This window comes from Cryptomeria japonica, chromosome 10 (assembly GCF_030272615.1).
Source record: "Cryptomeria japonica chromosome 10, Sugi_1.0, whole genome shotgun sequence".
NCBI lineage: Eukaryota > Viridiplantae > Streptophyta > Pinopsida > Cupressales > Cupressaceae > Cryptomeria > Cryptomeria japonica.
Genome location: NC_081414.1, coordinates 128,987,881 through 129,015,092, shown reverse-complemented (window position 1 = coordinate 129,015,092; position 27,212 = coordinate 128,987,881). Strand labels below are relative to the sequence as shown.

Sequence of the window (27,212 nt, the reverse complement as noted above, 5' to 3'; positions counted from 1 at the left end):
ACTGAACGAAGTGATTGTAAACAATCCGATTAATATTGCGTATGATCACATCCAGCCAGTGTAAGGCAATCTAAAGTCTAAACTCTTCACCTTGTTCATTTAAGAAAGCTTCAAGATCTAGCATAACTTCATTAAGTACAACCCATTGCAAAAAAGCCAAAACTTCATAGCAGCTAGCCTCGTTGGCTCCATCTGCTTTGTGTTACTTTGTAGCTTGATATTTAGTTTACTTTGTATTGCACTATGCAGTGTGCACTGTAATCACTGATCTCAAAATTAATGAGGGGAATCCATATTTAATACTCATGGTGTACAATCTCATTTACTTTCACTCCCTTTCTTTGCAATTACAGTAGCTTTAAATGTAAAAAAATATCAATTGTTTCTCTTTTTTTCTGCATTTTCCCAATATCTTCCCTGTTTTTTATAATATCTCAAGAAAATGAAAATAGCTTTATATTTTGGTTTGCCAAGATATTCCCGACAAAGATATTAGCTTCTATGTTTTGACCTTTACAAGGCTATTATATTAAAGTTGAGCCTTGAGAATATATGAAAACTTTGGTTAAAATAATTTAAGGTTCGCCATCTCTCTGAACCACTCACCAACATTACAAAACACCACCACCTGAGCCTCCAGCTATAGCTGTAGCTTACACCTTCCAGGATAATCACATATTTGGCTTCAACTCACAGAGGAAGTCAATGCATTCCAATAATCCTGAACCTAATACAAGAAAGGGTTTTGTCATCCAAGCAATAGCAACCATAGATCTGTTCGGAATAAAAGTACAGAACTTTGAAGAGTTCCTTCTAATGCGTTACCATCTGGAAATGAGTTAGCAAAAACAATTAATTTTCAACTGTAGACCCACCATTAAAAACTACCAAATGCAAGGGTGTGCCCTAACACTGCAGTGGACCTTTTTTATGGTGTTTGAGCTTTAATATAAGCATCCCTACAAAAACCACCGTGAAGAAATGTATGACAAGTTCACACAGATAATATAGCACCTGAAACCATCTATTAATTTGAAACGCACATCTCCAAGCAGACCAGTGATAAACCTCTTAAAGTTCAAACCAATTTAGATATTTCATCGTTCTCAGATAAAATTGATGCCAAGGAATTAGAAAAGTGGCTGTACAATTTAGTTATTAATCTGTTGTGCATAACTTTAGAGGCAAATGTGCCTTGCTACTTTGAAGTTTTCTCTAAAAGCTGAGTTTTGTGGGTGTTCAAGTGCCAATAAAAGGTAAAAAGAAGAACCAATTTTTGCAAGCAAGTGATTTCAGAGTTATACTTTGACAGTCTTACCACAATAGATATCTCGAAGCCGAAATCATAAAATCATAAAAAACTGTCAAAAGTCTGGGAAAATAGTTCAAAAATATATGCTCCTCACATTCAAGTTGAGCAGAGGTTTACAGGAATAGATACATCCCTTTCTACAATAAAGTTCTCTCAAAATGATGATTTCTGGTGGAGGTCCATGTGCTAAACAAAATTCCCTACCACAACTATGACAGTCTGAAGACAGTTCAGAAACATATGCAAAGATTCTGAAGCATAAAGCCAGCCACGTCAAATACATCCAGAGAGACATCGACAACTAGCAACGTACAAAAGTAATTGATTTGCAGCAAAGAAGATGAAAAGTTCCATTACAAGGATCAACAAATGGATCATTCTCACAGTCACATCACAGAAGAAAAATTAAAGACAGTGACCAGATAAGCTGGCTGGATACGGTCAAGTACCTTCCAGAAAAAGCATCCATGCTCGATCAAAAAAGAGCAACTTTTGCACATTAAACTCTAGGTCAACAGATCTGTACTTTACGCTGCTTGCAACAATAGCAGCTATGAGAAATTGGCAATAACACCCATAGAAACATTACATCCTTATCCATATCTCTCATCCAGTTTGAAAGACAAATAATGAAATACCTAACCTAGGAATTTCAATTTCAGTTTGCGGTTTCTCCCTAGAGTATGTTGTCTAAACCGTAGACCTATTTGACATCTGTGACAAGCTTCCAGGAAAATAATATATATCAAGAGATGATGCCTATTCACAACAACAGAGTATGCACCTACAGTGAGAGACCACTTTCATAATAGCAGAAAAAGCTTACTAAAATACCAGTGAATCAGATTTACGCCAAATTGTAAGCAGCTCATAAATTGATTTAGAACACCTTGAAGTTCATTTTTCTCATTAATCATCCTCAAGACAGGCATACAAACAACCACAAAGGAGTGTTTTCTTATGTTTTGGAACCAACCAGTAGAGGCAAGTATGCACTCTCTTCTGAAGCTACAAGGATGTCTTGAACACACCATGCAGGATACTTTTGCAGCCTCTAAATGGAATACTAGAAATTTGAGTTATTTCATTCAGTAATGTCTTTTGTCACATACAGTAACATCAAAGAAACTTTGTTTTCACTCTGCATGTAATTTTCAATAGAAAAAGCATCCACAATGCATAAATGCATGTGGTAGATGAATATAACTAAAAGAATGCACACTCCAGTGCTAGTTTCAGTTGTGAGTTTGGTAGTGAATATTTTAGAAAAATGGCACAAAACGGTGAGTTGCTCAAAAAGATCAGACAGAATGATCTACCAATATGACTTTCCTTGTTCGCTTTAACCTTTTGTTGATTATATTTTGCACTTTCCAAAAAAGCATACCCTCTTCAAATGTACTGTAAATTTAGAGGTGAACCTGATAAATATGACTCTCGCACAATGGAGGAAATGTATTTTTACACTTTTTGAGGCAAAACATAGAAATCACATCACAGACATGAAGGAGTAAACCTCTATGTGCAAGAATACTTAAAACATAACCGGAATGTTTACTCACAATCCATCTATATATTGAGCTGCATTCAAACAGCTTGCTACTGAGCACCATGCTCTAACTAAACTACCAAAGTCCATTCCCAGGGACCCACCCCAAACCCCCCTGCTATAATAGCTATGGATAGGCCAAAGAACAAAAACCAGCGGATAAACCAAGTCACGTGGGAGTAGGAAACAATATAGTAGGGGTGAGAGCGGTGAAATAGATGAATGAATTCCTCGTTCCAGCATCCTTAATATGGAATAAATATCCCCCCACTGTCTATAGGGGCCTAATCATGATTGATGGGACAAACTGCTGATGAACAGCCTTTAGTGCCACCACTTTGGAGGTCTTATGCACTGATGCCATTATAAGGGGTTACGCATTCTTCAATGCTCAAGTGGCGAAAAGTGTCCCCTCTTGATTCACTCTCTATCTCTAGGAATGTGGTGAAAAGTGTCCCCTCTTGATTCACCCTCTCATCTCTAGGAATGAGCCTGTTACAACTTCTATTCTATTTAGTAAATGATATTTAAAAATATATATGAAGAAAATTATGGTCTGAAATTACATTGGGATTTATAATAGAATATCAATGATGATTTAAATAAAAGAAGCAAAAAACTGGAAAAAATCAGGAGTATACCCGATAACTAACTCGCAAGTTAGCATGGGCAGAGATCTTTTGACTGAGAAAATCCCAACTCACGAATTAATCGTACATCAGTGATTTTTTGGCAATTTTTTAGCATTTTTTTTAGATTAAATTGTACTTAAAAAGGGTTTAAATCAGCAAGTATATTCTAAAAGTTTTTGCACCCTAAAATCCCCACGAAACCTTAAAAGAAACCCGTGAATTGCCTGATTATGGAATCACACGACTGTTTCAGAGAAATAACACTTGCCAGCAGTGACAAAGTTGTGAAGAGAAGGCAGAGAAGACAACGCAAGTTTCAGAAGACACCAATTGCACTCACAATTTCTGTACAGTCAGGTGAAAAGGTAGGTAGATTTCTTAACCAATTTCATCATATCCATAACGGTTGATCTTTGCATGCTCTTCTTCTGTCAAATCATTCTATGCTTGGATGCAATAGCCAGTTGCACTCACAATTTCTGTTGTGATTTACAACTATGCACATGAATCATTTGCAGCTATCTGATTTTAAAAAAATGTCCCAGTTCTCTTTTTTTAAGATTTTTTTTTTTATTTATCTTGCATTTTTTTGTATAAATGCCTTTTTTTTCATTTCTGCTTCATCTTTTCAATCATCCAAAAAAGAAAACGTCTCCCACACCCCATCTATCGTTGGGTTTTCCTCACATATAACACCTCGTGCAACCTATCAATGCTACCCCCCAAACCAATTAGGGTCTCCAAACCCACACCCCCACTAGTTATTGGGATCTCTAAAACTAGTCCAACTCCTAAAACTATGTGATAAACTATGACATGAGACTTATCTTGTCTGTAATACACAAGAAAACAAAACCTCTCATGAAGAACACAACAGATAATTTTTTCATAGGGAAGTCTTAGCAAACAAACCATGTACAAGTAACACCAAAACAGAAGAATAGCGATTATTATGGCTACATGTAGTGTTTTCATTTACTCAAGAAGACAATAGCTATTTAGCAACACACCATTTTCTATTTGTATCTTCAATGTTTCTAAATTATTCTTGCACTAATAGACATAGACTCACGTTCAGAAATGGAAAAGAACACAACTGTCTTTAATTCTCCTAATGTTGTCAACAGAGTTATCAACAAAGCTACAATAATATACTTGACCAGATTGAATTTCTATCTCAGCTGACACATGAATGAACTTCCAAAAAATTATCTTCACATAATGTAGAGAATATACAGCCACTGCTTCCATTCTGTTGTGATCAACATACTATTCTGAGAAGAATGAAATGTAGAATTGTAATGTCCCTTAACTAGAATGCTTGGAAGTTTATGATTTTTTAATTCTGATATTTTGAAACAAATCAAAGAGAACACTAAACTGAAAATTGAAAACAAGTACTCCAAAAGCCTCAACAACTTTTCAAACAATTCTTCATGATTAAATTGGAGTTCCATTTACACTTAGTTTGTATGGTGTTCGAAGCTTGAGAAGCCACCCTCCCCCATATACCAAAATCAATCACAAGGGCTTTCATGTTGGCATCCAACAGCACATTGCTAGGTGTTAAAGCAGCATATTTAAGCCTTGAAAATTTGAGTCAAGACTGCTTGGTTGTACAGTTAATTTTTTTTCGCATTGCTAATATTTGATCTCAGTCTAGAAAATGCTGTAGAATCTTTTGAATGAGGTAGCTCCAGCACATGAAAGACTAAATTAAGATGCTTCTGCAGATTTGATTCTTGATCACAATGCCACATCGGAAAGACTTTGCACACTAAGTGTTGGTAGAACAAAGCTTAAATGCAACTGGTGTTGGGGTGAAATTAGTGGTGGAATTCATTGGCTCAAATGGCATTAGGCAAAACAAGCAGGAAATAAGACCACCATTTGCAAAGATGCCTTGCAGATGACTCATATCAGGCAGAAAAGGCAAGAACCAGAGTTGAAATAGGTTTTAATTTTACAAATGTCAAAAGGAATCTCTTGGATCAGGAAGATGGTGCATAGGGGATTTATTGGGAATCTAGGTCAACACGTTCTATAGCATGTGGCCCAAACATAAGGCGAGGAAACATTAATGCTTTCTTAACACCTTGCACTACACTAGGATCACAAAATACTTTGGAGAGTACAAGAAGTAGAAAAAATGTCCATGAACAAACAAAAAAGGCAATTGCAAATTTTTGGTACTCCTCTAGCTTGCCATTCCATGTTGCCAAATCTCCATATTGGCAAGGTATGGTCAATGCTATTACAGTTGTTGATCCAAGGTTTCAAGCCCCATCTTACGAGACATCGAGGGTTGGTATACTCAATGATGCAATATATGATGTTAAAGATGTTGTTAAAAGCATCAATTAGAGTGGGCTAATAGTGGTCACATCATTATGTCAAATGGATGGACATATATAAGGAACTGAACCCTCATCAACTTCCTTGCCTCTTTTGATACTGGCACTATTTTTGAAATATGTGAATGCATCAGATACATTCAAATATGCAACTACATTATATAGATGTATGACCTAGTGGTCATGAATGTAGGGTCGGAAAATGGTTCAATTTATTACAGACAATGATGTTGCTTGTGTTGCTGTTGGGAGACTCCTAACTGACAAATACCCCCCTATGTTTTTTACCCCATGTGCAACACATTGCCTTGATCTAGCCCTAGAGGACATTGGAAAAATTGAATGGGTTAAGGAGGTATTGCGAAAGGCTTGCACCGTTAGCAAATTTATTTATAAGCACACGAGGGTTTTCTGTATGATGCACTCCTTCAGAGAAGGCAACGAGCTAGTTCAACCAAGGATGACAAGATTTGTAACACACTTCTTTGTACTACATACTCTTTGTCAACAAAACATGAATTTAAAACGAATGTTAGTTTCAAACAAGTGGGATGGAGTTTAGCTTCACAAATCAGGCATTGGCAAAGTGCATGTATTCTACTAGTTTGGGATGCGGTTGAACAAGTTGTAAAATTTTCATAGCCTCTAGTAATTTTCGTATGAGGCCGTTGATAGAGCCAAGGAGGTGATGAGGGGTAGGATGGAAAATAACAAAGATAGGTATATGCCATTATGGGAAATAATTGATAGGAGATGGAATCAACAAATGCACTATGTTGTCCATGTTGGAAGATGCATTCTCAATCCAACATTATTCTACAACTCTTCATTCAAAAATCTTGATGCTAAGATCACACAAGGCTTGTTCATATGCAAGTAGAAAATGATTCCAACCCCAAAACAATTACATGAAGCTATGTCAGAGTTGCAAATGTATAGGCAGGCAAGGGGTTTTCTCTCTTCTAGGGCTGTCATGAAAGGCAGAAAGACCTTCCAACCAGGTAAATTCTATAAACTTTTGGCAATCACTTAATTTTGTCAACATGATCATTAAATGTGTTAAATTTTAAGGTATTCTTGCATGATATCATCTCCGTATAATGTGTTTTTCAACACAAATTTTAGGCCAGCCATGCAGCTCATTGACTTGTGAACATAATTGGAGTGTTTCTTAACAAATTCATTCCAAAAAACACCACCACCTAACACAACAACGGATGAATGACTTGGAGTTCATTCACAACCTCCGCTTTAAGATAAAGAAAGTTCCAGGTAAGACTATTAATATACTTGCAGTCAGTTGAAATTGTATTCATTATGTTTTTCACTTGTAAGGCAGAGATTAAGTTCTACATGGACAAAAACAAGAACCATTGAGGAAAACAAGCCAATTGACATTGACTAGATTGACTCAAAGTCTAGGCAAGTTGTTGGTGATGATGATTTTCTTGAGCCTAATGATTTTGAGATCCTAGCAAATGCCAAAACCAATATCAGAGACAAAAATCTATTTTCTACAATGTATGGGTTGAACTCTCTATTTTATTTGCTCTAAATATCCCTATGCTATGGAAATGCCCTTATATTTTTACAAAGGTAGTTTTTGACTCTTTTTCTACAATTTTTTATGTTTATTTATAAATCCGATTTTTTCTTGATTTTTTCTCAATATACTTTTGGCTTGTCAACCTTTTCCCCAAAAGATTTTTGCTAATATGATTTAAATAAACAATCATTAACATAAGATGAATTTCTTGAATTAATAAAACTCAACAACCTTAAGCACTCCATTAAGAGGAAGCATCCAAGAGGATTTCAGTATGTAGAAAGCCAAGATAAGTCAAGAAAAATGTTAATCAAAAAATTTAAAAACTCACATAGTGAAGAAATCATGTTCTCAAACATGTATTGCATTCCCTAACTTTTGAAGACCATAAGTTCATTAAGCATATCGATCCATGTGCCAACTTTCAAATGATCCTAACAATGCAATCAATTTTCATAGAATTTAGAATCGATGTATAGGCTTGCAACCAAAACCCACTTAGGGAGTTAAGGAAGATCACAAGGGATGGAAGGCAAGTAGAACAAAAAAGACAAAACAGAGGAGCTCCAAGCATTGAGCAAAGAGGTGCAAGCAAGGAAAATGCACCCCTTCAGGAGTTTCTATAATATAACAAAGAGTGGCTTAGTCGACAATACAATGGGCAATGGAATCGCCAAAATAACTTCCAAAACAAAAATCATTCTAGTGACCCATCCTTTGCATCTAGTTCAAAAAATCCCGAAAGACTTGGGTATAACCTTTGGATCAATCATAATGCTCAAAGTCAATTACTGTAGAGAAAAGAGGAGAGGACTTGGATTCCAAAAAGGTTTTTGCCAACCATATAGGTGCAAACTCAATTCCATAACATTACAAACCCCCAATGAAGTGCATTTCCTTTGCCATTTAGAATGTTGATCTAGTCAATTCAGTGGTTCAATTAAGGTAAGATCTTTGCCCAAGGGTTTTTTTTTGGTAGAATGTGCAGATAAATTTTCCTTAAAGCTACGGATTGACTAAATAAGCATGCATATAAATTTTTTTCATTACAAGATCATGTCTGGATTTGAAGATATTAAAGTTTTCAATTTATGAAAGTTTCAAAATCCTAATAAAAGGCTTTAGAGGCAATTTGGGACTCAACAGTGGTTGCAACTAGTGTAATAGTTTACAACTTGATAGAACACTTCACAAGCTTTCCAACACTTCAAACAGCTCGTCAATCAAACTCTCTTAAAATGGGAAATATAAAAAATGTGTTGGACACATAAATGAGATGTAAAGGGGAGTTGCACATGTAGGTGTGTGTTTTGACACATCATAGGGCATCTTGAATTGGAGATAAGTTGGGTGTCACATTTTGGGTGGTTTTAGCTCATGGTTTCGTAATACCGTTTGATTGTTTCATGTATTGTATATCTTATATATTAGGTCCATGAAATGGAGATTGAGTGTATGAATCTTATATCTATTGAATTACCTCCTAATCTCTAGTTTTATGATACTCCAATGAGAAGCTTGCTCTACAAGTATATTGTATTCTTGTCACATTTTGGGTGGTTTTAGCTCATGGTTTTGTAATACCGTTTGATTGTTTCATGTATTGTATATCTTATATATTAGGTCCATGAAATGGAGATTGAGTGTATGAATCTTATATCTATTGAATTACCTCCTAATCTCTAGTTTTATGATACTCCAATGAGAAGCTTGCTCTACAAGTATATTGTATTCTTGTTGATTTCTAAATATTAAATTGGACAACTTTTGGAGTGTAGGGTTTTTCTCCCAAAAGGGTTTTCCTCACGTAAATCATTGTGGGGTGGTATGCATGATATTGTTAGAATAATATTTTATATTATTAGTGTTAATGGTCAATATTGTAATTAATGTGTCTACAGTATTAGGTAGATAGATGTAGGTGTTATAATTACGGTCTACAATATTTTTGTAACCTCCATATATTGTACCTTTTTCCTCAGTTAATGTAACAAGAAATTTTTACCAGTGAATCATCTCTGATTTTCACATGGTATCAAAGTCGTCTAGGGTTTATGGGCTCTATCTGCCTTTTCGTGGGTGTGTTTTGGGATTTTATCCTACCCGCGTCTGTTTTCTGTGTTTGCGAAATTCGTGGCCTAGGGTTTTTGCGTCTGTCTAACCCTAAAATCACGTTTTTTTCTTAAGGAAATATTGAAGGTTTTTGTTTCCAATTTTTGTGTCTTTCTCATTAAAAATCGAAACCCTTCTCTGTGGATGCGATTTTCTGAAGATTTTCTTCTCTGGTCATGATTTCATGATTCACGCGATTTCGTTTTCGCGCCTGTCTTTCACATTGTTTTTTGATGTGTTTTTGCCTCCTGCAAACAGAACACCTATTGCGCGACAGTGCCTCTTAAATTTATTTTGCACGGCATTTTTGAGCGCCGCGATCTGTATTTTTTACATCGTTGTGCGTGCCATTCATGAAAATGGTTTCTCCGCCCGAGACGAATTTCTCTTACTTTGTCGCGCAATTTTGTTGATTTTTTTGCGATTCTCACCTGTTTTATTTCGCAACGGCTGCTTCATATTCTTCCAACCTCTGCAAATTCGTGACGCAATTTATTTTTCGCGTTTTTCCTTCTATTTTGCAACGACTTCCTAAAAAAATTCGTCATTTTTTTGCTGATGGGATTTTCTATTTCCATTGTGCAATCTGGGTGCTTTGTGATTTCACCGACTAGGGTTTTTTTAAAAAAACCTCAGACTATTTTCGGCACTAAAAGTAACCAAAAAAAAATAATTTTCTAGGTCTGTAATTTTTTTCACGGCTAGGGTTTCTGCACATTAGCCTAGGGTTTTGACCCTCTGTTCCAAGACGAAATTTTATTCTAATTGCAGATTCTTGGTGGGTTTTTTGAAACCTCAACTAGGTTGCTTTCAAAATTATCAAGGTCTTTCGATTTCTACTTCACTCCAACTTGCAGAATTTGTTTCTAAAAACCCTTTGTTTTCATCTATTGGTTTTCGTGCATTCGTGCCTTCACCAGTTCGACCTTGGGCTATGTGATGGCATCGCTGACGAACATTATGCTCGAAAGCAACCAGAAGTTCAATGGCCGCAATTACAATACCTGGAAGCAGTGTATGTTGACGATTTTTGAGTACCGATGTCTTGATGCAGTTGTTTTAGGCACATCTCAACGTCCAGACACTGTCAGAAAAGATCAGGACAAATGGTATGAGCGCAACTATGAAGTTGTCATGCTCATTAAACTCTTTGTCACCGATGAGCAGCTACCTCAGGTACCATCCGGCAAAACTGCGGAGGAGATATGGGATCATTTGAAGAGTCTCCATGAAACCTCTGACAAGAGCAGAGCATTCTTTCTAAAGAATATGCTTTTTTCGATTATGATGGACAAGAGGACACCTCTGCAGGATCACTTAACCAAGATCAAGGACATCCGTGACCAACTTGAGGCGATTGGTCGCACAATGGACGAAGAGGACATGGTCGTCATCACTAAAAAGTTTGCCCAAATCTTGTGAGCATTTCATCGAAACGCTAAATATCACTTCCACTAACGTCAATTTGAAGTTTTCCAATCTTTGTAACAAGCTATTACAGCAAGATCGATGGCGCAAGTAGTTTGGAAGCAGTACCAGTTCCACCTCCACCAAGCAAGCGTTATCTGCCAAATCATCTGCTAAGAAAAAGGGAAGGCTCAATCTTCTCAGCAGAAAGGCTCTGGTTCTTCTCAGGACAGCAAGAAGAAGAAGAACGTTCAGTGCAATTATTGTCATAAGTTTGGTCACATGAAGGTTGAGTGTCGAATTCGTTTGCTTTTTAACAAAAGAAGCAAGGAGAGCCTCAACAAAAGGCAAATGTCACAAAGCACTCTGAGCAGAAAGAATAAGCTTTCTATGCTTTTATGGCCAAGAGAACAGAAGATCCAGTCCACTCTTCTGCCTGGTATATCGATTCAAGGGCTTCGCGGCACTTTACTCATCGTCGGGATTGGTTCACAAAATTTGAACCATTCTCAGATTCAGTAATCTTCGAAGGAGGAGAAGAGTACACAGTTGCTAGTAAGGGCACTGTCCAGATTCACTCAGGAGGTAGAAATTTAATTTTTCTTGATGTCTACTATGTTCCGAGCATGGAACATAATCTCCTCTCTGTCAATCAGAACATGAGGCATTCTCCTTAATTAGATGTTGTATTCAGTTCGTCCATCTGCAGCATTGTTGATAGGGAGACTTGTACTACCATCGCTATGGGACTTGAGGATCATGGTTTGTATAGACTTGCTAATTCTGGCGATTCTCAAGAGCACGCTTTGGTTGCTCGGAGTACATCCATAAGAACACTTTGGCATCAACCTTATGGGCACTTAAACGTACACTGTCTCTCTCAGTTATATCGGGAGGGTTTGGTTGCTGGTCTACTCAAGATTCAACCTCAAAATCATGGAGTTCGTGCAGCCTATCAAGCTAGGAGTAGCATCGGACACCATTCTCGGATGGTGATTCTAGGTGAACCTCCAAGGTCCTTCAATTGGTTCACGCCAATGTATGTGGGCCAATGAACACTCCATCTGTCACTAGTTGCAGGTACTTCTTGTTATTTGTTGACGATTTCAGTCGTAAAATGTGGGTGTATTTTCTGAAAAATAAATCAGGTGTTCAGTACATTTCAGCAGTTTAAGTCCTTAGTTGAGAAAGAATTCGGTTCTCAGATTGTCACTCTAAGGTCAAATAATGGGGGGGAGTTTTGTTCCAATGACTTCTCTACATTTTGTGCTACACATGGCATTAAGCGCCAACTCACCACACCATACACCCCTCAGCAAAATGGTGTCGTTGAACGTAGAAATCGCACCATTACTAAAATGGCTCGTTCTATGATAGAGCATCGCAATGTTCCTAAGAAATATTGGGCTGAAGCAGTTTACACTGCAGTCTATCTCCTGAATCGGTCACCTACACATGTCGTTAAGAAGATGACTCCTGAAGAAGCCTGGTCAGGACGCAAGCCTAAAGTGGGCCATTTGAAAGTCTTCGGTTCTACCGCTCATGTATGGATTCCAGACGCCAAACGTGCTAAGCTAGATTCAAAGAGCCAAACACTTATGTTTACTGGTAACAGCGACAACCACAAGGACTACCAGTCCATTTATGCCTTCTACTACTCCTAGTCCTACGACTCTGACTATTGGTGTCCGTCTTCCTCTTGGTTCCCATGATGGGAGGGCTTTAGAGCATTCTTACTCTGAAGATGAGGAATCTACCGAATCAAACACCACCTGATTTGTCACAGGATTTGCATCTAGATGACTTTGTTCCGGAAACTCCAGGGGATGTTGTTCCTCCAATGCCAGATGTTGGTACTTCTACCCTTCGGCCTAAATAGTGGGCCAAAACTATAGGAGATCTTCGTGATGAGAGATTCTTGAGGATAGATCAGTTCGCCGCAAGAGAAAGCAGCAAAATACAATAAACCTTGCACTTATGGCCAACATCCACAATATCTCTGACCCCAAACGTATTCCGAGGCCAAAGGCATTCCCGAGTGGGAAAAGGCTATGGAGACAGAATACCATAGTCTTGTGAAGAATAACACTTGGGTTCTTTCTGATTTGCCTCCTGGGAAGAAACCTATCAGCTGTAAATGGGTTTACAGAGTCGGGTATCATGCAGATGGTACTTTGGATAAGTACAAGGCCAGATTGGTTGCTCGGGGTTTTAAACAGCTGGAGGGCATTGACTACGAGGAGAATTTTGCTCCTACTGCCAAGATGAGTAGAATCAGTTTGGATGGAAACTTCATCAGATGGATGTTAAGAGTGCATTCCTCAATGGTGACTTGCAGGAAGAAGTTTATATGACTCAACCTCTTGGCTTCAAGGTTCCTAGTAAGGAACATCAGGTTTGCAGATTGGTAAAAGCCCTATATGGCCTGAAGCAAGCCCCTCGGGCTTGGTACTTCAAGATTGATCACTATTTGGTTGAACATGGTTTTCAGCAGAGTCCCTCTAACACTAATCTGTATGTCAAACTCTCCAGTGATGATATCCTCTTTCTTGTTGTCTACGTGGATGACTTGATCATTACTGGCAGTTCAGCACATTTGATTACAGCCATCAAACATTACGTGTGCCAAGCTTTTGACATGACAGATTTGAGGCTTCTCCATTATTGCTTAGGTGTCGAAGTGCGGTAGACTGATGACAGTATCTTTATTTCACACTCCAAGTATGCTTGCAGTTTGCTTGACAAGTTTCGAATGCAGGATTGTAAACCTGCTTCCACACCTATGGAGAAAGGGCTAAAGTTATCAGCCAAGTCTGAATCACCTACAATAGATGAAACCGAATTCAGGCAACTAGTGGGCAGCCTCATCTATCTCACTACCACTAGACCTGACATCAGTTTCGCTGTCAGCTACATCTCTCGCTTCATGATGGTCCCAAAAGCTGATCATTGGATTGCACTGAAGCGAGTACTGCGCTATGTGAACAACACTTCTGACTATGGCATTTTGTATAGCAGATGCAACGATCCAAAGCTGATTGGTTATATTGACTCAGATTGGGCAGGATCAGTGGATGACAGAAAAACCACTTCTAGGTACGTATTCAATTTGGGTACTGGTGTCGTCACTTGGAGCAGCAAGAAGCAACAGGCCGTGGCTCTTTCCTCGACCGAAGCTGAATATTGGGGAACAGTCAAGGCCACATGTAAGGCAGTTTGGCTCCGAAGGATGCTCTCTGACATGCAAATGCCACAGACATGTCCTTCTCCCTTGTATACTGATAATCAAGGGGTGCTCAAACTGGCCAAAAATACAGTCTTCCATGAACGTACCAAGCATGTCGAGCTTCATTGTCACTACATCTGCAAGCTGGTAGAAGACAGATCAGTTCAATTGCAATATGTTCCAACAGTAGATCAGACTGTGGATATTCTCATGAAGTCTCTGAGCCCGGATAAGTTTGTAAAATTCAAGGGGCAACTTGGTGTTTTTGACAGATTGACCATTAAGGGAGGGTGTTAGAATAATATTTTATATTATTAGTGTTAATGGTTAATATTGTAATTAATGTGTCTACAGTATTGGGTAGATAGATGAATGTGTTATAATTAATGTCTACAGTATTTTTGTAAGCTCCATATATTGTAACTTTTTCCTTAGTTAATGTAACAATAAGTTTTTACCAATGAATCATCTCTGATTTCACAAATATTTGTGTTATTTATGTTTCATTTTTGTAACTATTGTGAAGATATGAAAAAAATTTGCATTACCCTCCACTCAAGATTTAGTAAGAAATTGTTCCACTACATTAACTTCCTTACAAAAAAGTAGTTAAGGGATTGGTTGCACTCAATGAGGTGGCTATTCAAGTTGGAATGGACCAAGATTCCTATGCAAAAGAGAAAGAATTGAAACGAAGATAGAAAAACTAAGTTCTCTCACAATACTACAAAGATCAAGCAAAGTATTAACAGAATCACAACGATAAACAACAACGAGGGTGGTGTGGTAGAAGAGCAAAGTGAAATTTCTGAGGTCGCAAAAATAAATTTCGAAGATTTGTTAAGCAATTCAACACCCATTGATGATCAAATCAAATAAGAAGTCTTGAGCAAAATTCCACACTTGGTTGGACCCCTCAAAACGAGTTTCTGAAGAGACCTTTCACAAAGAAGGAAGTAAAGGAAGTTACCTTTCAACTAGCCCCGAATAAGGCTCTTGGGCTTAATGGTTTCATCGCAAGATTCTTCTACAAATTTTGGAATACCATTGGAGAAGACCCAATCTTTGTCGTGGAAAAATTAATAAGGCAAGACACCATGTTGAATGATATGAATAATCACTGTGCTGATTCTAAAAAAGTTCTCGGTGAAATCAATGGATGATTTTTGTCCTATATTACTTTATAATGCAATATATAAGATTGTGCCCAAAGCGATAGCTAATCGACTAAAGGGTTTGCTACCAAAAATCATCTCGAAAGAACAAAATGGTTTCACATTGGGAAGGTCAATCACAAAGAGCGTAACAAGAAAGCATATGATCAAGTTAAAAAGCAATTCCATTTGGAAGTATAATAGAGATTTGGGATTTGTCACAAATGGATAGCATGGATTTGGAACTGCATTTCTTTTCCTAGATTCTCAATTTTGGCTAATGGCAATCCTCAAGGTTTCTTTTCTTCATCCAAGACTATCAAGAAAGGCGACCCTCTATCTCCTTCCTTATTCAGAATCATTATTTAAGATTTGGGAAGATTTATTCAAAAAGATGAGATAGATGGGCAGATGGAAAGGTGTCAAGTAGTTCCAAACATTGATGTAATTACACATCAGCAATTCACAAATGACACACTCCTTTTTAGAGTAGCAAGTAATAGGGAAGCAAAGGTTATAAAGACAGCACTGGATAGTTTCTCGCTTCATTCAAGTCAATATATCAAATGGAGAAAATTGGAAATATTTCTCAACACTGATTCATGAAAACAGGAAGAGATCACTCACATCCTTGCTTTCAAAGTCAGTCAGCTTTCCAGTAAGTATCTTGGCATCCCTCCATTTGTTGGGGCTAGTAAGTCAACTTTGTGGGAGTCTTTTGTTTCAAAATGTAATTCAAAATTAAATTCTTCGAAAGGAAAATGGCTGTCCTCTGCGGGCAGAATTCCTAATGTTAAAATTAGTAATCTCTACAATCCCCGTATACACTATGTCTTGCATCAAATGCCAATGAAGATAAGTGACATTATTGATCAGAAAATGAGAAACTTCTTTTGGAAAGGCACCTCAAAGAAGAAGAAATTTCTGCTTATAGCTTGGGATAAGATTTGTTGTCTAAAGAAGCAAATGGGGTGGGACTGCATCAATGGCCTATCCTTAATACAGCTATGGAGGCCCACTGATTTGGAGTCAATACTACAATTCCCACTTAAGGTGAGCAAGAATACTTCGAAACAAATATCTTGATTCTGAGCACTCAAGCAGAATTCCTAGCACAGCAAATCCTCCTAGCAGTTTAGAAATATGAAATTTTATGATGTCCAGTAGAGACTTGATAAATGAGCACATCACACAGGAGCTTTTAAATGCAAAAAAGGCCTTATTCTAGGAAGACTCTTGGAACAATTTCCCAGCTTTAATTGATTTTCCAAATTTGATGGAGGCAAATGAGATTTTGATTAATAGTTCAGGTTCTAGAGTGTGAGACTACATTACTCAAATTGAGGTAGAGGTAATTAAAAAGTGGAGATGGAAATCCTTTCAAGGTCTGAACATACCAGAAGATCAAAAAAAACCTTTCTAGAGATGATTTTGGCCCCTAGACAAGTCTTCATATAGAAGGAAAATATGACACCATTAGATGGACTGGCTCTAAATCTAGAAAATACAACATCAAATTAGGGTATCATATTGAGGAAGCAGGAGTGTGAGACTACATCACTCAAATTGAGGTAGAGGTAATTAAAAAGTGGAGATGGAAATCCTTTCAAGGTCTGAACGTACCAGAAGATCAAAAAAAGCCTTTCTAGAGATGATTTTGGCCCTAGACAAGTCTTCATAAAGAAGGAAAATGACACCATTAGATGGACTGGCTCTAAATCTAGAAAATACAACATCAAATTAGGGTATCATATTGAGGAAGCAGCAGTCAAAAAGGAAGATTGGCTCATTCATTTATGCTGGCACAAACACTATTTACCAGAGGTAACATTTGCTTGTGCTACCTTGCAAGATAAGATTCTAACCAGTGACAGATTACGGAAGTTGGGTTTTAATGGCCCATTAAGATGTTCTCTATGTAAAGATGTTGAGGAGACAATGGATCACCACCTACTCAAGAAGAAGTTTTGCAGAATGTTGCTGAAAAAAGGTTTTGAAAAGACTAAGTTAGTAAATCCCCTACCCTAGGATATTCTATCACAATTCAATGCCTAACCTATAAACATAAAAAGGTTGTCTTCTCTGGTATTTGGATCATTTGCCCTTTGCTTATCATTTGGTAACTGTGGAAATTAAGAAATAGAAGGGGTTATAAGGGGATGGATGACAGATACCAACTCAAATTGCAACTTAATTAATACTGAAATGTCTAAAATCAAGGTCTTTCAAAGATGTTGACAGCAAATTCATTACAGCAACTCAGATGTAGCCCATTCCATATCTCCAATAGAATAACATTCAGATTACAATCTTTTCTCAAATAAGGACAGTATTGAATCACATACAAATGAACACAATAACTAAACTGAGAATGCTTTAGATTTTAATCTTAAAAGCAGTAAAGGAACCTATGTATTTGCTCCCTAGGGTATTGCAGCTTCACCCTGGATCAGGCTTGTTTTGAATGTCAATTAAAGCACTTTTGGACAGGCGTATATGATCTCAGACAATACTGGTTATTCCCACGCAAAGTCTGGTCAGATTCCACAGGTTGAGGTCAATTTTACACTGAGCAATGATTGTCTCCCTTATCCACCCAATACTTCTGCTTTGCTGTGCCCAGAGACAATAGCAAAGGAAAGGTCAATCCTGCTGCTACAGGAAGTATGTGTTTCCATAACCCATATCAGATATTTATCCCCAATTCCACACAGATCTAATGATCACTGATTGGCACAATGTCTCCTTAGTCTGCCACCCAGTTTAGTGCTCCTCCTCCTCTTATAAACTCCGATGTTGTGCTGCTCCTGTGTAATTCGTCGACTCAAGTAAGGGTCAAACCACTTTATGCAACAATTGCTAACTATGCAATGATTGAACAGGAAAGGCTTGATGATAATGCTGGCAGGGGCTACGTCCCACAAGGGATGAGAAACTCAGGGTTGAGTCTGTGCTCTCTTGCATTCATTCAATGCAGGAATAACTGAAATTCATCCATACCTTTCACTCCATCCATGATCCCTTTAAATTCATGAATCTTTCAATGTCGGCCAACCGACCTAATAACATTCCATCTACGTTACCTGGGGACATGTCCCCAGTTTTTTTTTCAGGCATCCTGGGGACGGGAATCCTAGGGGACCTCCCCATAAATTCAGCATATAGACAGTGAATTTTGATAATGAATTCTATAAGCAATTTGACTTTGACTCTCAATTTAACACAAATTTGCCATAAGAACTCTGTTAGTTCTTATATGTTAAGGTTCTATAATGTATATGTGCATGTTTTATCCATGTTTTCATATGAATATTTTAAATTTCCCTGTATATTTTAATTTTCCCTCTTTTTATGTAGCCATCCCCAAAATTGGCAAAAAAAATCAGACCTGGAAACATGTACCCCCATCCCCGTCCGGGAAACTCGGGGTAACATAGCATTCCATCCAAGTCAACCTCTAGGATAAAACAAAATATTTAATAATGTTTATAAATTGCTAATTGGCCTAAGACATAACAGCCACAAGCTTGAAAAGTCTTTGGCCCAGAACTTTATTTTAAATATTTAATAATTTCATTTATTAAAATTTTATTTATTAATAATTTGATTTTTGGAGCTGGCCGACCCAGCTAGAAAATGGGGACAGGCCCATACCAACCTCAGAACCGCTACTCCACCACTCAACTACGCTACTCTGAGATAAACATCTCTCTTCCACACTCCATCATTGTACTTATCAATCCTGGAACAAGGGAATGTAAAGTTTTTTGGCCCACCTCCATGTAGTGCATAATCATGGAACTTTCTAGATAAATTTGTAGCTCTTCTTTATAAGCCTCAATCTTAAACAAAGCAATCATCACAACATCACAGCTAATATTTTGCATTGTATTGCATGGACCAATCATTCTCATATACCAACCTAGAATTTGGACTGATGTTCCATAAGCATTACCAACCTCGGTCATTGAATCCTCCAGTTTGTCATCGTCAGCCTCTGATCCTTCTTTTTGTTCTACTATCACCTCTTCTTGCCTGGCCTGTTCCCTATCCTCTAAACTCCTCACCACCTGAGGTTCCACCCTTGTTGTTGTTGAATATTCCTCTTCTTTTCTTATTCGTCTTATGCTATCATAAAGGTCCCTTCCCCTTCGATTTATCCAATCTAGATATCTCAAATAATCATCAAAAAGGAATACAGATCTAATTTGATCAGGCAGCCCTAAATATTCTTCAAAGATTTCGATGGCTTCAAATGTGTACCTTTTCTAATCCCTTTGTTCCAATCAGAAACTTTCCTTGCGGGGGTTGCTTTCCAAAACTACTACTCCTTGGTCCCTACGTTTTAAGCTCAAAATAGTCAGCAAAGAACAGATCTTGACATACAGCTGACCTAAAACTCATATTTTGCATGACATATGGCAACTTCCTTACCAGGTTCTGCAGATCATCGTTCTTCCTTTAGACATTTTGTATCCCATCTTTCGAGCAATTTGGCTTGGAATGCTGAAAGTAATGTCACTGGATTCATAACTTCTTATTTTCATGGATTTGCATCACCAAACCACAGGCTGGCAGGAAGGTGGCTCTGATACCACTGAAAGATACCAACTCAAATTGCACCTTAATTAAAACTGAAATATCTCAAATCAAGGTCTTTCAAAATGTTAATAGCAAATTCATTACAGCAACTCAGATGTAGGCCATTCCATATCTCCAATAGAATAATATTCATATTACAATCTTTTCTCAAAAAGGACAATATTGAATCCCATACAAATAAACACAATAGCTAAAATGAGAATGCTTTAGATTTTAAACTCATAAGCATTAAAGGAACCTACATATTTGCTCCCTAAGGTATGGCCGCTTCACACTAGATCAGGCTTGTTTTGAATGTCAATTGGAGCACTTTGGGACTGGCATATATGATCTCAGACAATACTGGATATTCTCACGCACAAGCTGGTTGGATTCCATAGGTTGAGGTCAATCTTACACTAAGCAATGATTGTCTCCCTTATTCACCCAATACTTCTGCTTTGCTGTATCAAGAGACAATAGCAAAGGAAAGGTCAATCCTGCTGCTACAGGAAGTATGTGTTTCCTTAACCCATATTAGGTATTTATCCCTAATTCCACGCAGATCTTATGATCGCTGATTGGTGCAATGTCTCCTTAGAATGTCATCCGGTTTAGTGCTTCTTCTCCTCTTATAAGCTCCAATGTTGTGCTGCTCCTGTGTAATAAGTCAACTCAAGTAAGGAACAGGCCACTTTATGCAACACTTGCTAACTATGCAACAATTGAACAATGTTTAGAAAATTAGCCTAATAATATTCCATCCAAGTCGGCCTCCAGGGTAAAACAAAATATTTTAATGTTTATAAAATGCTTGTCGGCCCAAGACACAACCGCCACAAGCTGGAAAAGTTGGCCCAAAACTTTATTTTAAAATATTTAATAACATTTATTAAAATTTTATTTATTAATTTGATTTTTGGAGCTGACGACCCAGCCAGAAAAGGAGGACATCACAAAAGGAAGGCACCTTTTTTTTAAATGGAGAATGCCATAGAGGAGGTGGTTAATGACACAGCCAAAAATCAATCTCTCAAGGAAAATTCTTTCACAAACAAGGATGGTGAATCAAGCAAATATTGGAGTGGACCGATAGTTCCCCCTGTTTATGGGGTGATCAAGGTTCATCTTTCTTCTAACACAAGGGCAGGGGCATAGTGGATCCCTCTGGATGAGGGATGACATAAACTAAAGGAAATTCAAGGCCATCAAGGGCTAAAAGCATTATAAGAAATCATGAAGGAACTTTAGTAGGTGCGGTGACAAAAGAATTGACAAATATAACAAACAATGAAGAGTAATTTCAAGCTATCTTGCTCAGGACTCATTAATCACCATCAATGCTCTTCATAAACATTAAATGCCTAATTGGAAACTTCACAAATTTTTATTTCAATGTTGGGAGGCAATGGATACAATAAATTAGAGTTGGCCATGTGTTTCAAGAAGCGAATGGATATCGCCCACAATCTTCCATCCTACCTCTCTCAACAAACTTAAATGAATTCAATTATAATATGGTGAGCTACAAGACTTGGTTCGATCCTCATTGCAAATGATATGCTAGAGCTTGTGTAAGGTGGATGGATCAATAATGATTATGTACCCTTGGCCACCAAATGGAAGAATTAATGTCAAACAAATTCTAAATTAACTTAAGTCATTTCAAGCAGGATCAATAAGACAATCAATGCAAAAAAGCATCAAATTGCCTTCAGGAGCAAGGTGTCAAATTTCATGTTGAAAAAAGTTTATAAAACAAAAATAGTGGCAGTGCTACATGCAATGAAGATGGTGCTAGCGGCTACCTTTCTCTCTACGTCCCATCATTATCAAGTAGACATAGATATTTCTTCCATGTTTTTGGTCGCTCTCCAAGATGTTGGGGAATCCTAAGAGATCAATCAAGTGGTAGCCGATTTGATCATCAAACCTTAGTTGCATTGCAGTTTTAAAAGTTATGTGGATGCTGTTATGCTTGGGCTAGATTTTCACCCTAACAACAAGAAACAGCCTTTGATCAAACCTCCTTTTTCGGCCCGTGGGTGTCTCCCATCATCATCAAGACAATGGAAGAAGATGAAAATGCTCGCTATCACATAGCCAAATGATGAGCATCGTATTTCTAAAGGTGATATAAGGTGTTTCCTCTTTGTAAGTGGCCAACTAATCCTTTGCTCTAATGTCTAATAGCTCAAATTCCAAAGGTGGCAAAGATGCGAAAGGTGGAGCTACTACATCTCACATACAAAGTTAAGAAAGGACAAATAAATACTATGTTATAATACAAGTTTGTTGTTATAAGCTCTACAATTGGTATAAACATCTATGTTAATATATTGGTCCTCCTTTGGAGCTGCCTAAACAATGGTTTTTGAATTTTGATATTAATATCAAAGTTGCATGGACACAAATATAGATACAGTATTGGATATGGATAAATGCATTATTTAAGACCCCAATATGGATACGGCTAGATACAACATTCATAAAAAAGTTAAAAACCCACATATATTTAACACAATTTTCTAAGTTATTAGACAAGATTTTCATTACTTCAAAAGCAATATAGACACATAATTGCAACATAAAAAATAATAAGTTGATTTAACAATTTACAATATGCAAAAATAGTAGAGTTGCATTAAAAGATAACCCAAAAAAATGGATCGCTCAAATAGAAAAACATTTCATTTGTCTTTCTCATTTGGCTAAGGTTTTGTTTATACCAAAAAAAAAAAATTAATTGCATGAATGAAGTTTTTTTCAATTAAATTTAGGAAGATTTGCGTCAAATTTAAATAAAATCAAATCAAATAGTATTTGGCACAGTTGGAAAATCAAAGTTTTTTGAGCACATGTGGGTACAGTATCCAACATGTATAAGGGTTGTATTGGATATATATCCGTTTCGGATTTGGGGATACACATGCCCAGGGAAGGTCAAAGGAGCATCCGGCTACTCTAATTAGTATACAAGGGTATGGCTCCCCAAAGCCAAATTCACCAATTGAAAAAAAAAAAAGAATTGATGTATAAGCCAAAGTAGAATTTCAATTCAACTAATAAGTTTAATCATAATGTCAAACAAAAAGACAAACAATTGGTTCCCAAAATCCATAAAAATGATGAAGGAATCAGCATTCCAAAGGGATGCATCCAAAGGGTCCAAGTAATGCCCCCAGGAATTGGGGACTTGGAGTACACATACCATTTTTTCAGGAATGGACAGCCTACTCCATTTGGTGTAATAATAGAAAAAATAATGCTAAAAATCCCTGAAAAGCTAAAAGGGGAGGATAATCATTGAAAATCCAGCACAATGTATTTACACTTTAGAATTTCTCCTGCTTTAGTTTGTTTAAAAAATTTCAATATCCAAATCCCAATGTACAAAAAAATTGCAAATTTGGGCATCACTAAAATCAAACCCCCAAATCCTGGAAACTAATTAAAATACCAGAACAAATTGGAACAGAGCATAGATTGAAAAGAAAATAAATAGCACCAAAACAAACAGAGACAATTCAAAATTAAGGGGAAAGAAAAAATTGAGTGCTTAGTTAGCAGGAGAAAAGAGGACAATGATTTCTTTTTAGGGCTTTGAATATCTTCACTGCACCATTAAAGGTAGAGACACACAAGATAAAAAATCAGTTGGCAACACCAAGAAAAAATGGAAGTTAAAGAAAAAGATAAAGATATATAATATGAAGAATTTCAATATTGACACTAAAAAATTTATAAAGTTGACAATTTAGATAAAGAAGATTAATAAAGGTCGCTATAATAGAAGAAACTGGTGAAGCAAACAGCTTTTTACATGATAAAAGAACAAAGCATATGTGGAACGAAGCTATGCTGTACCCCAGGAGAGACAACATATCTCTGCCAAGCCTGATTTGCTATTTTGCAGACAGAAATTCAAAAGAAAAAGTACATTATTATTGTCAAGGTAATATTAAGCCATTTTGATTTTTATGTAAAAGCAATTACATATATTGATAGGTTTACAGAGAACAATTAGACCTGCTATTTACTGTCAACCTACTCAAACTTTTGAGGAATATAGGTACATCTTTATTTCTATTAAGTATATACTCATGTTTCCATATTATTTATGAAAGAGCATATTTGATTCTCTGTTATGAATTTGTTTCTAGTCTTCAAAATGATAACATCAAAAAATCCTGCAAGATTATTACCAATAATTAACCATCACCTGCTGCAAACAGTGGCAAGAGGACCATGTGCAAACTGACTACAAAATGGGATGAGATGGCTAATCAGTTGCTCTATGATTTATTTCAAAGTTACCAAACAAAATCATGCAAGCTGAACATTTTGAAAATACCAAAGAGATTTGTCAAGCCCAAAGATTCATAAACTTCTTCAGGTACAGTTTATTTTTAAGCCAATCTTAAAGAGGCTACTAAAATCCCACATTTCAAAGCAGCGAGAAGGTTAAGAATATCAGGGTCAGTGAAAGATAATGTTTTCAGTAAACTACTTATCATGTAAAAAAACCTCTCAAAAACACCCAAGCAATTTTGCACGATGTGATGTTATAACACCTCCCAACATCCTTGTTAGTTGTTCCTATGTGTTGATAAAACAAGTCAATAGTTAATTGAAATTCATTGGCAACCAAGCACAGAAACCTGATGAGTGACCAAAGCCTCATAATAGGTTCATGGATTTTGATATCTCCAGAAAAATGATAAAGGCACATCCCAGGTTCTTCAGCCATTTGCAGTGGCACGGCCCTTAGTTGGTCTTAACACTTTGACAAGAAAAAAAGATTGCACTACCAGATAACGAAAGAGAAAAGGGGAACAACAAAATAGTAAAGGGAGATGTCGATATTGAGATATTTTATTAAGTCTTCCTCAATTGTGGATTATTAATTAACTTTCCAGATGACCTACTCAGCTCAAAGGATTTCATCATTTAAAGACTAGGCTTTTAGAATATACAGATCAAGAGAGATATATGAAGATTCAATAATAAAACTACACCATTGCCAAGGAATAATGATGCCAAACCCTCATGCATCAGACATCTATAACCAAATAACATGCCTGGTTGAAAGAAACTTTTCAAATCGCTCTCAGATTGCCTCACATGAATGAGACTATCCACCAAAAGGAACTAATGATAGCAGCAACAATGGAAAATCCACTTAAAAAGAATTCATTTAAAATTTTGAATGAAAACCTGTAGAATTCATTCTTTAGATAGACGTGTTTTCCACAATCTAATAACATTCTGTTGTAACTCGTGTATTTGTTTGTCTTTTAGTTATAACTTACAAATGTTCACCAGATAGCAGCAGCCAACGTCTACTGATTACCATAAATCTCATTTCCAATCATTCTCCTTGCCAACCTTGGCAGGAAATATATATATATACATTTCAATAAAAAATCTATAATGCAAAGTTTAGAACCCAACTTTCAAAGTAGAGATATGCAGCCAAAATGACCATCTCATATCTATACAGAAGAGGGTTAGATTTCCCTTCCAGTTATTCATCTAAACATGGTATAAGTAAATAACCAAGATAAAGCAGAAACATTCTATAAAGGCAAAGAATATAAATTTTTCAATAAAAAATCTATATTGCAAAGTTTAGAACCCAACTTCTAAAGTAGAGATAGACAAGTGCTTCTCTACTTGTGCAGCCAAAACGACCATTTCATATCCATACAGAAAGGGATTAGATTTCCCTTCCAATTATTCATCTAAACATGATAAGTAAATAACCGAGATAAAAGCACAAACATCCTACAAAGGCAAAGAAGATACATAGTTAAAAAATGTCATATCCCTACCGACGATAACATGATGTAAAAATTATCAATCTAAATTAAGTGAAAACAAAATCTGAGATTGCTGATGTACCAGAGAAGAGATTCATCTAACTCTTTCGAATTGCCTTAGCTTGTCGCAGAATGGGGTTTCCTTTTGTCCCGTCCATTGGCGCCTCTGTAATTCCACTTGACAATACCTGATAAGAAGCCCCTTATAGTCCCTGAGAACCTGAAACTCAAGATTCGCCCGTTCCGTGCTATCAGGCGGAAACTCCTTTTCGAAATCAGGAGACTTAACAAAGTACTGCACACCGAATTCTTTTGTAATTTTCCGAATCTGATAAGGATACGACTTCTCCAGAGAATACTGAGGCTCGGAATGCGGCAAATAAGTGATCAAAAACAGGAACAAAATCGGCAAAACCTGCAAGAGGGTGAACAAGTTGAAACCCCCCTCTTGCGTCCGGCCACCGGCGGCAGCCGCCCGCGTTCTAGCAACGTGGGCGCGGGTGAAAAAATCTGCCTGAGGACTCGCCCCACCAAAAAAGAATTGCCGGAAAATTTCATCAGGATCAAACCCTTCGTCATAAAAACCCTGATGAGTTCTGCGTCTCCGGGCAAAGTGTTGATGTTGATGCGCAATTTCGAAGTCCTCCTCGGGGCCCGACACATCATATTTCCGGCGCATTTCTTCATCACTTAAGCACTGAAACGCCTTGGAGACGGCTTTGAAGGCCTCCTCGGAACCAGGGGCCTTGTTTTTGTCTGGGTGCACCTTAAGCGAAAGTTTTCTGTACGCCTTCCTGACTTCCTCGACAGAACAACCCTTTTCTAACCCTAAAATGGCGTAATAATCCCTATTCCTCTTAATTTGGCGAACAATGTCCAATTGCTCCTCGTTATACCCTCTAGACCCTCCACCGCTAGAGTTTCCGCCAGAATTCTCACGCCTTGGTGGAATATTTTCATTGTTAGAAACTGGGGTTTCTGTGTTAGAGGATTCCTTACCATTTTCTCCGTCGCAGGCTGACAGAAGCTCGTCGACATCCAGAGACGGATCAAGGCGACAGGCTTTCGACAGAAACTTGCGAGCGCGCTGTGAATCTCCAGCGGCCAGCGCCTCTTTGCCGATTTTCAGGCACTTGAGCGCATCATCCTTATTGCCATCCATGAATTATCTTTACTCGGATCTCCCGATGTCCAGTATTGCAAGATTTCCTGTCAAATTGTCGAGATTTCGATCAATTCGACGGGCAAAACCGCCGGATGATTCTATGCAAATCGGCAAATTTTGTTCTACCATTTAGGTGAGAAAACAATTAGGAGGAGGAGAGTTCGAAACTCGTTAGCCACAGCTCCGATCCACATAATAGGAGGGATTTTAAATCCTTCCTTAAGCCCCTCCTAGCTCACTCTTTACCGAGAAAAGAAGAACAACAATGCAGCGGAGAAATGGTGCTGTCAAAGCGAAGGGTTACCTACACGTGTCGGTAAAGGTCAATGGAAACGGGCAATGGTGGTGCAAC

General features: G+C 37.4%; 2 protein-coding genes across 7 annotated transcripts; one reads left to right on the top strand and one right to left on the bottom strand.

Annotated features, from left to right (window-relative positions):
• Window positions 1-309: 309 nt before the first annotated feature.
• On the bottom strand, window positions 310-27,212 carry LOC131030882 (chaperone protein dnaJ 49). Of its 6 annotated transcripts, none has more exons than XM_057961829.2 (2): window positions 25,778-27,212; window positions 310-727 (listed from the first exon to the last, which is right to left on the bottom strand). In XM_057961829.2, exon 1 carries the CDS (start codon window positions 26,855-26,857, stop codon window positions 25,790-25,792), a length of 1,068 nt encoding a protein of 355 aa, XP_057817812.2. In that variant the 5' UTR covers window positions 26,858-27,212; the 3' UTR covers window positions 310-727; window positions 25,778-25,789. The 6 variants fall into 6 exon arrangements, with proteins under 6 accessions (XP_057817812.2, XP_057817813.2, XP_057817815.2 ...); XM_057961830.2 differs by having other exon boundaries at window positions 310-721; XM_057961832.2 differs by lacking the exon at window positions 310-727 and adding an exon at window positions 1,547-1,563.
• Window positions 12,271-18,279, top strand: LOC131858815 (uncharacterized). The gene is made up of 3 exons (XM_059212264.1): window positions 12,271-12,456; window positions 17,783-17,956; window positions 18,043-18,279. Exons 1-3 carry the CDS (start codon window positions 12,271-12,273, stop codon window positions 18,277-18,279), a joined length of 597 nt encoding a protein of 198 aa, XP_059068247.1.